Source organism: Bactrocera oleae, chromosome 6 (genome assembly GCF_042242935.1).
Source record: "Bactrocera oleae isolate idBacOlea1 chromosome 6, idBacOlea1, whole genome shotgun sequence".
NCBI classification, from domain to species: Eukaryota; Metazoa; Arthropoda; class Insecta; order Diptera; family Tephritidae; genus Bactrocera; species Bactrocera oleae.
Genome location: NC_091540.1, coordinates 67,978,523 through 67,994,684, shown reverse-complemented (window position 1 = coordinate 67,994,684; position 16,162 = coordinate 67,978,523). Strand labels below are relative to the sequence as shown.

Genomic DNA, 16,162 nt, shown 5'->3' with positions numbered 1-16,162 from the left:
TTCCAAAAACTCTGCCAACCACCCTAATATAAACTTTATCCGCTCGAGCGTCTTGTTGTTGTGAGAATTTTCAACACAATTGCTCGAATAACAGAAATTGCAGTGACTGCATTTTAAATCAACTGCTGCCGCAAGTGCTTAGCCTAAAGCCGGTGGAACGACAGGACTAAGCAGTGGGCAATGCGCAGACCGATGCGACAACATGGACACGCTTCCAAATGCCAGTATATTGCGCTACCTGTAGCACATTAGCATTTCGGTATGTACGGTAGGCAACAACAATAACACTAACAATGCACAAAGTTGGCAATAAAAAGTGAATTGGTTGCAATGAATTGCCACTGAATTAACATTGCGTCACCACTGCACACTCGCACCGGGGCAGAGCGCACACCTTATATATATGAAAGGAGAGAAAGAAGAGAAGTGTATTTGTATTGGTGTTCACCTTTGGTTGCACACGTGCTGATGAAGAAACATTTTATGACACCATTTTAGGGAAGTTTGTTGCATTTGAAATGACTCAATTTGCACATGAAATACTTTTGCCGTAATGGTTTGAGGATTAACTCCATTCTTTTTGTTTGTATTCTATTGTGAATGAGCTGGATTAATGTTGTCAACTGTAATTGGACATTAACATTCGGAGCATTGTAAGCTTTGTAAGCAAATTATGGAAATTTTCAAAATAAACTGTCTTGCAGGTTAATATTTGCTTAAATTAATTGCGTATACGAGATGTGTTCGAAGGAAAAGGAGAATTTTGATTATTTTTTTTTTTTAAAGTACTTGCTTATTCATCAATATCTATTTTGTCCCCTTCAAAGTAATCCCTCACTTTTAAAGTGCACTTTTCGGTAAGGCCATCAGCTCTTTCGTCGATTCTGACTTGATCTCATCAATTGTGGCAAACGCTTTCCTTACATTGACTTCTGCTATTTAGGGAATAGGAAACGTCGCAGGGAGCCAAATCAGGTGGATATGTTGGTTGAGGTATGACTACGGTTTTGTTTTTGGCCAAAAAATCACGAATAAGCATTGATGTGTGAGCTGGTGCATTCTACAATTTTGGAACAAATTTCACTGCCACACGTTTCATTCTTAAAACATTCGAGAAAATTTAATGGCATAAGCCGATTAATATGCCAACACCCTCTGCAACATTTTTATAAAGTTTTCATAACATCTGGAGGTATTTTCTCTGCTTTGATCCTTGCAAGTTGCAAGAGTATAAAATGTTCGGGTGCTGACGAACTTAGCCCTTCCTTACCTGCTTCACTTAACTTGTTATCATATTTTTTGTTTTTTTTTGGTGTTTTAAAATTGTTTCCCTATTGTAGTACCTGGTTTTTGATATTTTGCTTCATACTTACTTGTCTCTTGTACTGGCAAAAATTCCATATAAATTTCCGAATTAAAATAAGGCGATAAAGTTTGATTAGTTATATATCCTTTATTATTTCATTTATTTTTTTTTTGTTACAATACTTTGGAGGACTTTTAAATATGTTTCTAAAAGTTTTTTTTTTACTTTAACTGATTTACTAAAATCTAAGCAACTTTCTATAGGCTTACTGTTATGTCAAATATAAGCAACACAATTTTGACAGATATAATTTCAGTATCCGGATAAAAATATATATAAATACAAATGTATTTTAATAAGGAAAATATTCAAGGCGATTATATTTTGTGTAAAATGTTAATTTTCAAATGAAAGAAAAAAAAAATAAAGTAAAATAAAACAAAATTAAATTAAATGAAATAAAAAAGTAAAGTTTTATAAAATAATATAATATAAAATAAAATAAAAAATTAAAATAAAATAAAATAAAAAGAGGAAAACAAATTACAATAAAATAAAATAATGTACCAAAAATAAAATAAAACAAAATAGAAACCAAATAAAATTAAATACAATAAAATAAAATTAGACTAAATTAGATAAACCAAAAAAATTAATGAAACAAGAAAACAAATGTTATGAAATAAAATATAATACAATAAAATAAAATAAATAAAAAAACTGATGTAGATTAGTATTATTCTGATTCATATATTTAATTTATATAATTTAATTTTACGAACATGCACTTTCAAAATAAATGAGAACATTTTTTTTTCTTAAGAAAATTTTATAAAGTTGTTCGAAGACCGGTTTCCTAATAAAAAACGCACTCAAAATGTTAATCTCAAAAATAGCTAGTTTTAAAATAACTTCGAAAATTGATTTCACACAAACAACAATTGCAATTACATTTGTTTATTTGTCAAATACTTATTTTGAAACTTTTTTAGTGAAGTTTGTAAAGTTTTCAACAAATAATTTCAGAAATTTTATTTTTAAGTAATTTTTAAAGAATATATTTTGAAATAATATGTATATTTTTAAATTTAATTAAGTGCATAGTCCTACATGTGAACTTTCACTTTTATTTCGTACATAATATAATCACACACATAGCTAGATATGCACAATATTAATTTTTGGTGACTTTAATTAATATTTTCTCTGTTTGTAATATTTACTATCTACTCATAAATATTTTGTTTTGTTCACCACTGTATGTGCTTTTATATAATTTATTTCTACTTTTGTTTGAATTTAATGGCATAATTGTGTGTAAGTACAATATATATAATAACATTTACATTTATATATATATATATATACATATATACTGGCATATATGTGTTAATAGATGTATATACTTATACATAAGTTGTTAGATGCTTAATTTTTCATATTAACATAACGGTATTTGATACACTAAAATCTTATGAAATACTCAACTAATTACTAATCTATGTACAAAGCTCATTTTACCATATTATTTGATTTGATTACAATTTGCCTGGCATATTAAATAACTATATTGATTACATACAGTATATGTAAATTAAACTATTTTTGAGACACATTTTATTTTTTATTTTTGACGCATTTCTTTTTATTTTTAATGTGCCTGGTAAAAGTTGGGATTATACTTGATTGTATTTAAATAAATTTAAATTAATAAAATCATTTTGTATATATTTTTTTCATTTTGTTATAATTGCCTTAGTAGAATTGATTTTCTTAATTGTTTCATTGCATATTCCAAGTTTGTTATATACTTTTATATATTCCTTAATCTTAAGTATTATGTATTTATATTTTTTTAAAATTAATTATCTATGTAAATATGTTATACAAATGTTGTAACTAATTTAAAATGATATGTATGTTTATATCCTGCATATTATATGCAACTATCGACTAGCTTAAGGTAAACATCTACTATATATGTATATCTTGATAAACCTGTATGCACATACATATGTACATGCATGCGTTCATGAGTATGTATATAATTAAATAGCTCTGAAAACGAAATGAAAACAGACTTTAAGCCTTTACGAGTACTTTATAAACATATGTAACAATTATAACTGTACATACATACGTATGTCCGGCAAACTTTAAGTGTTTTCTGGGTATATTGGGTATCTTTTCGGCGCAGAAAATATGATGTAGTCCATATATAATATAATACAGGGTTGGAGAGGTCTAAAAGGGAGCTAGACCTAGAGGCTTTGGCCAAAGTGGAGCGTTGGCATGCTTGTATTGGCTAAGTAACTTATTATGAAGGTGCCAATAAAGATTTGTATTAAAATACGTGAAAATGTATTTTTTTTTTGACAGTCCGGGTCATGTTTGATCAGATGATAGATCTCGTCAAGACGAAAAAATTTGATTAGCTACTGCCCTCCTCCAACAGTTTGAGCTAACATATCTACAACTGTGCCTACTATTTTAGTTTTAGTAAGTAAGGAAATATTTTGTAAAATACAATTAACCCTTTATTAATTGTATTTTACAAAATATTTTTTCCTTATTGAAAGTTTGACTTTGAAGCCTTTTTAAGTCAGTTAGCTTAAAGTTTTGATCCTACGTACACAAAATGGCATGACAGCGATAAATAATTTATATTTTTTTAAAAAAATCTCATATCATTTAAAAACTATACAGCTAAAGTAGACAATAAGTAATAGTAAATCAAAATTTTGTATTCCAACAACAACGCAACAGCAAGGCGGCTTAAAATATTTGACTATATTTAATTTTATAGTTTTAATTTGTGCAAACAATTTGTTGATGGTGTTTCCTTATGATTACAGTTTTTAAAAAATTAAGAAAATATTCGATTTATTAAAAAAAAAAACACAAAAACAAATTAAAAACTGCAAATTAAGTTTACTGTTAATTTTTCACTCACCACCAAATTTGTATAACACTATAAGTAGACATATAATATATACAACCTACCACAAACGATTCATACAGTAAATGTGTGTGTGTATGTCCGCCTACACCGGCTTTAATATCCTCCGCGTCACTCATACGCCATGTAGCAACGCTGCAGCCAGACTCGCATCCATTTTAATTTGACTTTTGTTTGTGTTGCTGTGTTTGTTTTTCTGTTTGTATTATATAAGTCACGCGATTACTGCCAATGTTGTTGTTATTTATTTGATTTCCGCTGCTGCTGCTGTGGCGGCATTGCCAACGCCATTTGTAAGGCTTAAAGCCAGAGTGCCGGTCATCAAGTTGCCAGTTGTGCTCGGGGTGGTCGCTGCTTCCTGCATGTGTGAAACAGTCAGAGAGAGCAAGGAGACAGTGAAAGAGTGAGAAAAAATAAATACAAATACAAATAAGTAAATGAATAATTGTCAATATTTTGCTTTTAATTTCAATTGTTTGCGAAATTGATCACGCCCAACTTGTGGCTGAGCGCATGTGTCGCATAATTTATAACTGTTTGCATTTTTATTTACGCTAACTGCTGGCAATTGCGCAAGTGAGTGAGTGTTTGCACATTTGCGTTTTTCACCAGCAATTAGCGTTTTTCGCTGTTAACTTAATTTATGACAAAGGCAATTTTTTTTTGTGTTGGTGACCACCATTGTATTGGTTATGATTTTAATTCTTCATTTTTTAAGGCTCACATGTTATGTTTGTGATATCTATTAATATTTTTTAATACTGGTATGTAGACCCTGTAGGAAAAATTTCGCACTAGAAATTACAAAATTTTCCTTTTATTTATTTTAATATTTTTATGCATTCCCTATAGAAAACAAGAAAAAACGTTAACTTCGGCTGCACCGAAACTATAATACCCTTCACAAGTGCACTTCTTATAGCATAAAAAGGTAAAAAAAGACCTTTATCAAGTTTTTATCGATCACGTTATATTGCAGTTATATGCTTTAGTAGTCTGATCTAAACAATATGTTCGGAGATTGTAGCAATGTTTTAGAGAGTAGTCTGTACCGAATTTTGTGAAGCCATCTTGTCAAATAAAAACTACTCCATGGAAGCACTCGATTTTGATAGATCAGTTTGTATGGCAGCTCGACGCAGTTTGTCACGCTGATCATTTATCCGATGCTTCCTTCTGTGCATTACAAATTTCTTGGCAAACATAACATACCATGTTAAATAAAATAATAATATGGTAAAAGTAAACCACTTACGTTGAAACGTTCGTTAAAATTTCCTACAGGGCACGCATACAAGTTATTCGCATATGCATTTAAATGCTCCCACTTTTGTATTTTCTACAAACTTGTGAGGGTATATTTCATTGTTTGCAAATAATTTAATGTATTTCATTTTATTTTTGCTTAACTTTTTATTTACTTTGCACTTACAATGCTCAGTGTGCGCATAATGCAAGCGGGTTGTGGCTTTTGCATTTGCTGCTCTTGTTCTTCATGCTCCAAAGCTGGCGAACTGCCACGTGACGACACCGAGCCATTCAACATTTTTACATCATCTGCGTGGTGGTTGTGTGCCAAGATTGTGGTGTGACCATCCAACGGTGAGTGCTGAGTTTCCTGCAGAGAGTGAGCAGAGAGAGAGAGAGAGAGAAAAGGAGTGGAGAATTTGGTAAGTGATTGAAAATATTTTAATAACAAAAAAATTATTTATATCCGGATTCCATGTGTAGTTTAACACTATAGGGTACCATTTTCATAAAAAAAGGGAATTTTTGAGAAATTCTTGGGGTGAAGTTACTTAATTTTAGTTCAAAATCTCGAAACTGCTATATAGTCAGGACTAAAGACATCTAATTTTGGTACACAGAGTATTTAGTTGTGCACAGCCTACTAAGCTTCAGCAAAATTCTATTATAATCAGTTAAGTCAATTAGATATTCAGTATGCTAGATATCAAAGACGAACTTCGAGCAAAATTTTTTAGCACCAGAAATGTGTGACAACTTTAGACCGACTCACTTAAGCCTACGTAATCTAAAGCTTTACTTACAAAAGCTACACCCTTATTAAAAATGGTTATTCGTCCAATTTCTTCATATATCTCAATATTGTCAGTCAAACGTGAAATTTCTCAAGTTCGATTTAAATTCTGAAGAGTCTTCTCTTACCAGAAATATACACACAAATTGAACGCAAAGGCTTCCTTTTAGTTACAACACAGAGTTGGACTTCTACTATCGGTTTTGTCCTTCACTTTTGCTACGGCAGATCTTTCTGATTTTTATGTATTCGAATAACCTCGGATGCTGATACAATGACTAATCGAAGACTACGCCTGTCTGATTTAAAGTATGAGGATGTCGGCAAGGTGGACGATTATATGATTGTAAGTAAACGATCAGACAGACTGAATCAGGAAATGCATATCTCCATATTTCATGGATTCGAACCTATTTCTAAATCCAAAAACACTGAAACACTAAAAATTACATGCTTTCAATATACAAGTATATTTCGTGAAATTAAGAATGTTACTCCACATTTAATGGGTCAATTTCGAGCACTGCTTGACAAAAGAAGGGAATTCAGTGAATACGGAGAGCAAATCATTCACAGCGTAGACATTGCAAGCGCCATAAACACCCGGTGTGGAGGACAACTTCTTCGACAAGTTAATGGTTGTGCCAATCTGCTTCTTCATTGTTACCATCTTGCCCACCAACTTGCTGAAACAAGATTTCGATGTCTTCTTATTACCATCAGCTTCAGCGTTATAGTCAGCGTTATGGCAAACATTCTCATTCAGGTTAATAATATCATTGCTGGTGTTGACCACAGTTTGTACTTGATTAAGTACGGCGTTCAAGTCCTTAAAAGCAGCGCTATTGCAATCCTTAAAGGCATCAATGAAATCAATGCCAGCCGCGCGAATGCTTATCACCCTCTCGATGGTGCAGTGAACACCCTTTAAGGTGCGCAAACTAACCTTGATGGTCGGCTTCAAGCGTCCGAGAACGCCGAAAAGGAAAGCATCACTGATCGTATCGGTTAACTCTGAGGAAGAGAATTCGATAACATCCTCATCCTCCACGAAGTAGTCCACACTGGCCTGTGGTGGTTCAACTATTAGTTTCTCGGAAGACAAAAGTTAATAGTAACTGAAAGTAACTTACCGCGTTGACTGCAAGGCACAGTCCTAATACAAGAGCGAAGACAGCAAATTTCATTTTGATATATTAACTTGGCTAACAAAATTGTTAATGAAAATCAAACATAGCGGCGAGCTTTTATAGCGCTTGGAAACGTTGTGCTGGTCAAGTAGGGGAATTTTAGGGCGCAAGCATAGTCAGACAAAGAGCACGTGGACTTGAATGTGGTATTAATTGTCTGCATGGCTGTAGACTGATAACAGTCTGTAGTTCTTAACACCACTTATGATCGATAGTCGAGCGTTAAGCTCTCAAAGAAGTGAAGAATTGGTTCGTGCACCGTCGTGTATTATACGCCTTAAAGATATAAAAGCTCACGTGTAGTGTTATCGCAAAGTTTAAATTGCTACAAATTTGCTGGACTTTGCAAATGAATCGTAGTTGTAGCTTCGTTGGTGGCCTTTGTGTTATTAGCGAGTCTCGGTTAGTTTATTAACAAAATATTATATATTAATATTATCTCTTATTTCCTTCTTTACTTAATATATTCTCTTATTTTCTTATTCGTCAAGCTTTAGATAGAACACAACTAAAAATAGAAATAACAAATTTTCACAAAATGTAGATTTCATACCAGCTTTTATACAAATATATTTCTAGAAGAATTCCTCTGGGCTATTTTTGTTTTGCTTAGGACGAGCGTTTTCTTAAATGGCGAACTTCAAATCCCACAAATTTTTACGGCTTATACCCTCACTTAATATGCTACCATAGCTTCGTATACAAAACATGTGTTGTATTACAAGGCAATCCTCTCGAGACCCGGAAAGGGTTCTTAAAATTATATTTTTAAATTTATACAAACGTTTTATTTTTTTTACCAAACCAAGGACTCTTCTATCAAACCTTTGCATACGCATTGACTTTGTAACTTCAAAATCATCGAAAGCAAACGATGAGAACCCTCTCCTCTTCGATTGTGGACCCCCAACGAAGTAAATACCAGTAAGCATTACACAAGCCTGTGCTAATATGGCTTAATAATGTTGACAATGGGAGCACAAACGCACAAACTCCAACCAACAAACATTAAACAATGCAAATACAAACAAAAACAAATGACAGTTGCTAGTACAGCTTTACTAGACGTAAATGAACGGAGTTCGTTTGTGTGTATATGTGTGAGGATGCACTTGTAAAGCAAATACAAACAACAATGACACAGACATACTCGTTGCACTTGCTAATGTGCGGCCAAAACAACAATGTCTACACTACCTCCATCCACTCTCCAACCCAAATCGAAAATTGCAACTGCAACCGGCAACACAACATACAAACACACACATAAAAGTGGAAGCATTCTCTTGTATTGAAAGGAAGTAGCAAACGCAAATACTCGTGCATAGGCACACGCATGTTGCGACCCACACAAACATCTCTGCCACTTACCTCCTTGTTGGCAATCGAGCCATTTGTCGGACTGTTGCAACTGCCGAATTTGCCTTCCATGCAGTGATCGGTGTCGCCGCCAAGCCCATTGCTGGCCATGAAACCATTGTTACTGCCAGCCGACATATTGCCCGTTATCATATCGATATTGTTGTTTTCATTGTTGCTATTGTTGTTGCTTTCTAAATTGCCAGCCACCGATGTTGGCGTTGACAATGTTTCGGTTGTTGGCGACATTTGTATTTCATTGCCAATGCTGCTAATGTCACAATTGCTGCCGCCGCTGCTGCCACTGTTATTGTTGTTGTTGTTGCTGCCGATGATGTTGTTATTGTTGTTGGCGATGTTTTTGTTATTATTGTTGTTGTTGTTCAACTCGAGCTTAAACTGCGTCGACGGCGACGCCAACTGCGCTGCATTAGCCAAATCAGCGGTGATGTTGCTGTTGTTGACGTTTAGGTTGTTGTTGTTGTTGTTGCTGGTGAATGTGCTGCTAATATTGTTGGCAGTGGTGGACAACGGTGTGATTGTGTTAACATTAATATTCTTGCTGTTGCTGTTAATGGTGTTGTTGTTGTTGGCATTGGCAGCGGCAATAGCCTCCACACAATCGGCGGTGGCATAATTGTTATTAGCCTCATTGCCCAATTCGTAAATGTTGACCATGTGCGCAGCCTGTGCGTGCACCATCAGATCCCACGGATTGGCGAAGGCATCCTTACAAACGGCACATAACAGTTTGGCGCTCATCGGCGGTGTTTCTATGGAACATTATAGAGAGGGAGAGAAATTAGTTTGTTTTTAATGGTAGTAAAAGAAAAAAAAAACCAAAAAAAAGGTAATTTACCTTTTGGTACAAAAAAACTTTCAACCCAAAAAAAAAGTTTTAATGACAAACAATTGCTTTACAATTATTCATGAAACCCCATCAATTTAAGTATTGAACTATTTTAATCTTCAATAATTTTAACATTCTTTAATCTTCAACAATTTTAACATAACAATTATGGCTGAAAAAAATAAGAGGTTTGGTTCACTTTCACTCACTATCCTACATTTAGGCATCTCCTTTAGACAATAATAGAGCAACAGCTGTTGCCAACTTTCACACAAATTCGAAAATAATCCTTTCTGCCAGCAGCCGGCTCACACAAAGCGTCATGAATTCTCACACTTTTGTCTACTAGAAGCTATTATACAACATTTTCATGGATTAAAAATGTTGTCCGATGGTACGCCTAAAACTCGGCTACAAATTTAGTAAACGACTTCATGTAAGTGAGTTTATGACCCTGTAGGAAACTTTTTGCAATTAGTTGAATTCCTCAAAGTTGAAACTACATAATTGATAAAAAATTAAGATAATTTTTTTTCAAATTTTGACTATTTACGAAGACGATTATCGATATTTCGAGACTACATATGTATTGAGTTTTACATATTCAACAAATACAATATACTTCAAATAATTAAGGCATGTTTTTCTGAAGTAGACCCAATTTTTTCTTTTAGCACTGCGCAGCCCAGCTATGCAATCATTCAAGTTATGCTCGAATTCGAGGTCGTAAAATTTGACTTTATCCTTGCTTCATATACATATGTATGCTAAATGTGTTGAATGTTTAACTTTTGGTATGCAACCGCCTATAAAATAACTTTGTCTATTATTAAGGTGCTTTATAAACAAATTAAAATATAATGAATTTCACAGAGGCACACGAATAATTTTTTTGTTAGCGAGTTCTGTTTTTTTTTTAAATAGTAGAAACTAAGATATGAATTTTTCTCTCCAGTAATAAGGAAAAAAGCGGAAAGCCTTGCTATTAATATTAAAAACCAAAACTGGGAGATGTTTTTTTAAAGATGTCTATCAACCAGTTTTTTGAAGTGAAAAGTGCAGAAAATAATCGATCATACTAAAAAAGTAGTGATCGAACATATTTGCAAGTGGAAAAAATGAATTTGTTGCATAACAAATAATAAAGGATATATTTAAAACCATTTTTTTTACTGATAAAAGAAAAACTACACAAACTAGTTTTGACTTTTTTGAGAACACCCTAATGTTCTTATAAAACACTTGCTGTTCTCAGTTTAGGCTAACCTTGTTAATTTCGCTTTAAAGACAAAAAGGTTCATTTAAGTACCACCCTAGTGTATTTGCAGAGCAAATATGTGCAACGAAATATGGCTGCCAGCCAAACATGTGCAAACAAGTGTCGACTGACACGTTTGCAAAAGTGTTAAACAATAATAAATTAATTACAAACAACAGTAGCAGCTAACGGTGTGAAGAATAGCAACCATAACAACAAAAACAATACAAATTGCTTAGCAACTTCAACAGAAATTGCAGTAAGATGCAAAGTAAGTGTAGCAATAACAATTTGCATGAAGTGGCATGCAATGGAAACATGCTGTAGCACATGCATACATACATTCATATGTATGTGCATGTGCCTTTAGATATTTTAAGAGCTTGCAGTCTATGTTGTTGTTGTTGGTGTGGGTGCATAACAATGTGGCAATAAAACATCAGCATTTGGCTGCGGCGTCTGCAGTACTTACTTGCAGCGAAGGCAACATCCTGGCACTTGCAAGTGAAACGCAACTTGCAATAACTCCGCTTGTGGTCTAATAATTCAGCCAGTTCGTTGAAACATCCTCGACAATTGCCGCAAATTAATGTGTCCGGATTGCCTGGAAAAAAATTATTATTTTTAAATATATTTCGAAAGTATATATATATGTATATGTAGATATGTACTAATATTGCACCATATTCTGTATAAATGTTTTTGGGTGTACAGCAGTATGAGTAATCGTATTCGTTACTGTTACTTATGTCATATATGTACATGTATAGACTAAAATTCAATATCGTAATAACTAAAGTCCCCCAAAAGTAACTCCCTTTAACATGCCTATCTTGACATTCTCTTCAAAAGTTATCAAGTGAGAGATAAAACTTCAAGCTATTTATGCTGGCTTTGTCCTGCAGAGAGTTTAGTCAAGTCTGCATCTATAACCGAAATCAATAATCTCACTTCGTTGTACAATGATATCGATTTATGATCACACAACTCGAGACCGCGCTCTACCGAAGCCTATTCTGGTAGTAAATACATCAAAGACACTATTTCTATTATGAAGGATAGTAAATTTAGGTCACTGTAGCGAGATATACCATAAGCAAATATATATACAAGTAAGCTTGCCTAACCTGTTAATAAAGAAAACCATGCTTTAGAAACCGGGCAATTGAAATTCACGACGTTAATCGTATGCTGATAACATTTATTACAAAATATTTGCATATAATTTACTATTTTACAAGAACATCTGACAGCTTTATATTTTATATTAATTGAGAAAATTATTTACGAAATATATACATATGAATTACTCAAAGAAATCGCCAATCAAAAAATATTGTAATCATCACTTTCGAAATTACCATTCCAGCTTTGTGGTAAATCTGGCACATCATCACTTCGCCAATTCATATGATTATTCGACTGTTCGTAGATGCTCGTGCGACGTGGACGACGCCTAAGTGCAAGTCGTCGCCGCTTTCTATGCTCCGTGATGTCGTTCCGTGCTGCTTTTCTTGCATTGATTTTGCATATATTATTGTTGCGTTTGTTTCTATGTCGACTATGTAGCTTGGACCCGAAGTCGGCTCTGTGACGTCGTCGACGTATTTCGGTATCGATTTTATGATGTTTTATATTTCTGAGCTGCTCACTTTTTTGTCGCTTAGTCTTAGTGGTTCCACTATTCAAACGCTTTATAGAATCTTTGTGGTGTAGAAGATCTTTCAATTTTGCCTTCTGATGACATCGATCACAGTTCGGTTTTGACTTGAACCATTTGTTAAAGAGTTTTCGTAGTGGAAAAAAGCTGTTTGCTTTACTTTCTGTTGATTCTTTTGCAGGTGATGCAGTCGGTAATGTTTTTATTGCATTCGAAGCCATTTTTGTGCTTCCACAATTCATGTTTCTTCCCAATAAGCGGCCCATAAAGCTCAATTTCTGTTGTATGGGGTCAGCTTGTTCTTGTTTGCGAAAGTTTTCTAATGAAATTTGAGCTTGACTCTTCTTTGTGAATTGTTCCATACCGAAATCATTACAGCCCTTGGCAGTGTCAAAATTATTTTTGTAGCTAAAATTGTTGTCGAAGCTGAGAACATCAGCATCATCTGGTGACTTACAAACATCGTTCGAACCGGTATCTATTTGTGGTATAGGTACTATATATGGCGAAACATTCTTTTCATCATCACACTTCTTGCATTGATCCATTGGCATTAACGACAGTGGCTTATTCGTTGGTTGATGTCGAAAATGTTGTATATTGTGATTTTTACCCGCACATTTCTGCGCCATAGGCTGTGGTGGTGGCGATTTCGTTGGACAAAACGGCAGTTTCACCTTCATTGCATCCTCAAATATGCCCGACTGATCTTCATCTTTTACTTCCTCATAATCGAGCAGTTGTAGATTTTTACTACGCTTTTCAAACTTTGGGTCATCCTGTTCGTCGGGATAGTAGTTATCCTCATGCTTCTTGAATCTGCCCTCTGAGCTTTCAGAGTCTTTGAGACCACGCAAATAATATCGTTGGTAATGTGGTTGTCCGGCATAATGTACTAAGGTCAACATTTTAGACTTGTCAACGTCTTTGTTCTCACGTTCTCGCAACTCCCGCACGACGCGACTGAGCTTGGCACGCATTGAAGGTGCGCGGAATTCTCGTTGGGTTTTCCAACGATGCTTTAAGTGCCTTCGCAGTTTCTGTGTATTTATTAGTGTTGGCGGCTTCGCGGGTGTGGCGCTGGGAGCTTCGGTCACAGGATAACACATGGTCGCATAACCAGCAAGGGATTGTGTTGTCACTTCTTGCGTATTATTCGGTAATTTCATTGTTGTCGCGACTTCTTGAGTAGAAATGGTTTGCGTTTGGGTTGTTGCTTTCTGTGTATCGCCAACTGGAGGTTGTGTGACTGAAGCCGGGGTTGTCTGTAGTGCCTGAGTTGTATTTTCTATTGAAGCGCTCTCTGGTGATTGCGTAACTGTGGACGAGGCGCTTTGATAAGCGGGCGTGGTAGCTGTCTGCGTATCGTTTGAAGGCGGTACAGAAACATTTTGGGACGAGATTGGTGTTGTCGTCTCCAGCGTGCCATTCACCGGCGGTTCAGTTACTGGAAAGCACATCGTTGGATAAGCTTCAATCGAAGTAGGCGTTGTGAATGTTGTATCGTTCGTGGCATTAATATCTGCAGGTCTCCCGCTTAGTAAATCTGGTGTTGGTGTTGTTACATTAATATAAAGTATTTTTATAGCCCCACCTTCATTGAAGGGGTTTACTGGTTTCGAAGTATTTGTTTCATGCTCTGCCGACTTCGCTGCTGGATTTGTGATTTCTTCTTCATCAGGTCCACATGTGGTGTGTAGCTCTGCTGGATCTGTGATCTCTTCCTCATCAGGTCCACATGTGGTGTGTGGCCCAGCTGGTTCTGTGATTTCTTCTTCATCAGATCCACATGTGGTGTGTAGCCCAGCTGTCTCTGTGATTTCTTCTTCGTCAGGTCCACAAGTAGTATATCTTCCGGGTCCTTGTTGTCTCCATACGCCATCTTTTAACGGTTCAAGTATGAAGAGTTGAAAATGCTGTTTATAAGTGTTGGTCTCAACTGGCGGCTCATGCGTTGATATTCTTTCATTATGCCCCTGTTTTTCTTGTTCTACTTCCGATTCATTCTGTTGTTTTCGGGTTACAGCTGTTGTAGATTCTTCCTTGTATGGTGGTTGATTGGGTACTTCTTCCTCTTCGGGTCCACATGTTTCGTTTTCTTCGCTTTCTTCACTTTCTTCTTCACACTCTGATTCTTCTTCTGGACTTTCGCTGCATTCCTCTGCTGTTTCATCCTCTTCCGTAGATTTTTCGCCGGATTTTTCTTCCTCTGCATTTTCTGTCGTGGTTTCGTTTCTATGTAAAATGTGTGACTTAAATAGTTGTAACGCAATTTTTCTAACTAGCTCGTCCTCTTCGTTTCTTGCTGCAGATGGTCCTTTTGATTTGGTGTGCGGTCTTTCGATGTTAGTTTCATGTGAGCCTTTATCTTCATGACCGGCTTTAGTAGTTTCCATCCCTCCGCGATTACAAGTGCAAGATATTATTTTAGTGCTGGATTCTTCTTTTCTTGTAACCGTTTCTTCATCACTTTTTTCCATTGTTTTATTATGACTACGTTGTGTAGACTCTTCTTCTGTTTCTTTATCGGCTTTCTTTTTCGATGTTTCCTCTTCATGATCTTCAGACTTGTGTTCATCGTTGGTTGTGTTGTGACCCTTTTTACCATCTTCGACTTCTGATTCACTTCTTTTTGTCGTTGTTGTCTCCTCATTGTCTTCAGTTGTGTGTCGGTTTTTCGTTTTATTGTCGTGTCGTTCCGTTACGGTTTCTTCGTTTTCGGAATCATGTTTTCTTGTCGTATGCTGTTCCTCTTCGCGATCTTCATCGTGTTTATCTTTATGGTGATGTCGATGTGTAGCCTCTCCTTCGCTGTCTAAACCGTGTTTTCTCGTAGTATTTTCCTCTTCTCGGTTTTTCTCTCTGTGCCCATGCCCACTTTTCATTTCATTAGTACAACGTTCGGTCGTCGCCTCATCCGTATCCAACGCATGTTTCCGTGTTGGCGCTTCTTCTTCTTCGCGATCGCTACCTTTACTACCATATTTCATGTTGCGATATTGCGAATGGGTGGTAGCAACCCACGTTACAGTCTGCCTTTCGGTTGTTGTGCTGCAGGTGGTGTTTTCTTTCGGTGGCATTGTAAAGTCTTCAGCATTTAGAGTACGCGGCGTAGCTATCGGATGACTGCCAAGATCAATGAAATGCTCTTCCTCTGCTCCGTCACCTTTGCCATGATTTTCTTGTTCGTCATCCTCTTTCTTCAATAGCATCTTCATGGCATGGGACAGCATTCGACCTTTCAATTTGAGCAAACCCTCAATGTACTCCTGATATTTGGCCGCACTGTGTGCAGCGTTGTATTCCATATTACGCGCATTTAACAATAATATTCTTACAGTTAAAATCGTAAAAATTAAATAAACCGTTTTTGAAAAATACATTTCGAATATTTACGTATAAAAAATCAAATTTCTTTCAAGTTTTTCACACTTTCAAAGTATCACGTTAAAAAACGTGTTGAAAAGGTTTAAAATAAAAAGTCGATAGGTTTATATATATCGATTTTAAAAATACCATTTTCATAAATTTTTTAATTT

The 16,162-nt window shown here is 35.3% G+C and overlaps 2 protein-coding genes across 2 annotated transcripts in view; both read right to left on the bottom strand.

The window, feature by feature from the left end:
* Positions 1–4,195: 4,195 nt before the first annotated feature.
* The window catches only part of LOC106623731 (putative uncharacterized protein DDB_G0271606), a 106,768-nt gene continuing 94,801 nt past the window's right edge, over positions 4,196–16,162 (bottom strand). The window contains exons 8-11 of the mRNA XM_036364373.2: positions 11,436–11,567; positions 8,868–9,628; positions 5,698–5,883; positions 4,196–4,623 (exon numbers count right to left, since the gene is read on the bottom strand). Coding sequence (XP_036220266.2) covers positions 4,510–4,623; positions 5,698–5,883; positions 8,868–9,628; positions 11,436–11,567 — 1,193 coding nt within the window. The 3' untranslated portion in view covers positions 4,196–4,509. The remainder of the gene's footprint in view (positions 4,624–5,697; positions 5,884–8,867; positions 9,629–11,435; positions 11,568–16,162) is intronic.
* On the bottom strand, positions 6,753–7,547 carry LOC106626288 (uncharacterized). The gene is made up of 2 exons (XM_014246101.3): positions 7,440–7,547; positions 6,753–7,375 (listed from the first exon to the last, which is right to left on the bottom strand). The coding sequence occupies exons 1-2, from the start codon at positions 7,491–7,493 to the stop codon at positions 6,809–6,811; spliced, it is 621 nt and encodes a 206-aa protein (XP_014101576.3). The 5' UTR covers positions 7,494–7,547; the 3' UTR covers positions 6,753–6,808.

What these genes read in the sequence shown, in the direction of transcription:
- LOC106626288 (XM_014246101.3), bottom strand. Translation starts at nt 7,493, where the DNA reads ATGAAATTTGCTGTCTTCGCTCTTGTATTAGGACTGTGCCTTGCAGTC. An exon ending in TGTGCCTTGCAGTCAACGCG is followed by an intron (nt 7,376 to 7,439) that starts GTAAGTTACTTT and finishes GAACCACCACAG; the next exon opens with GCCAGTGTGGACTACTTCGT.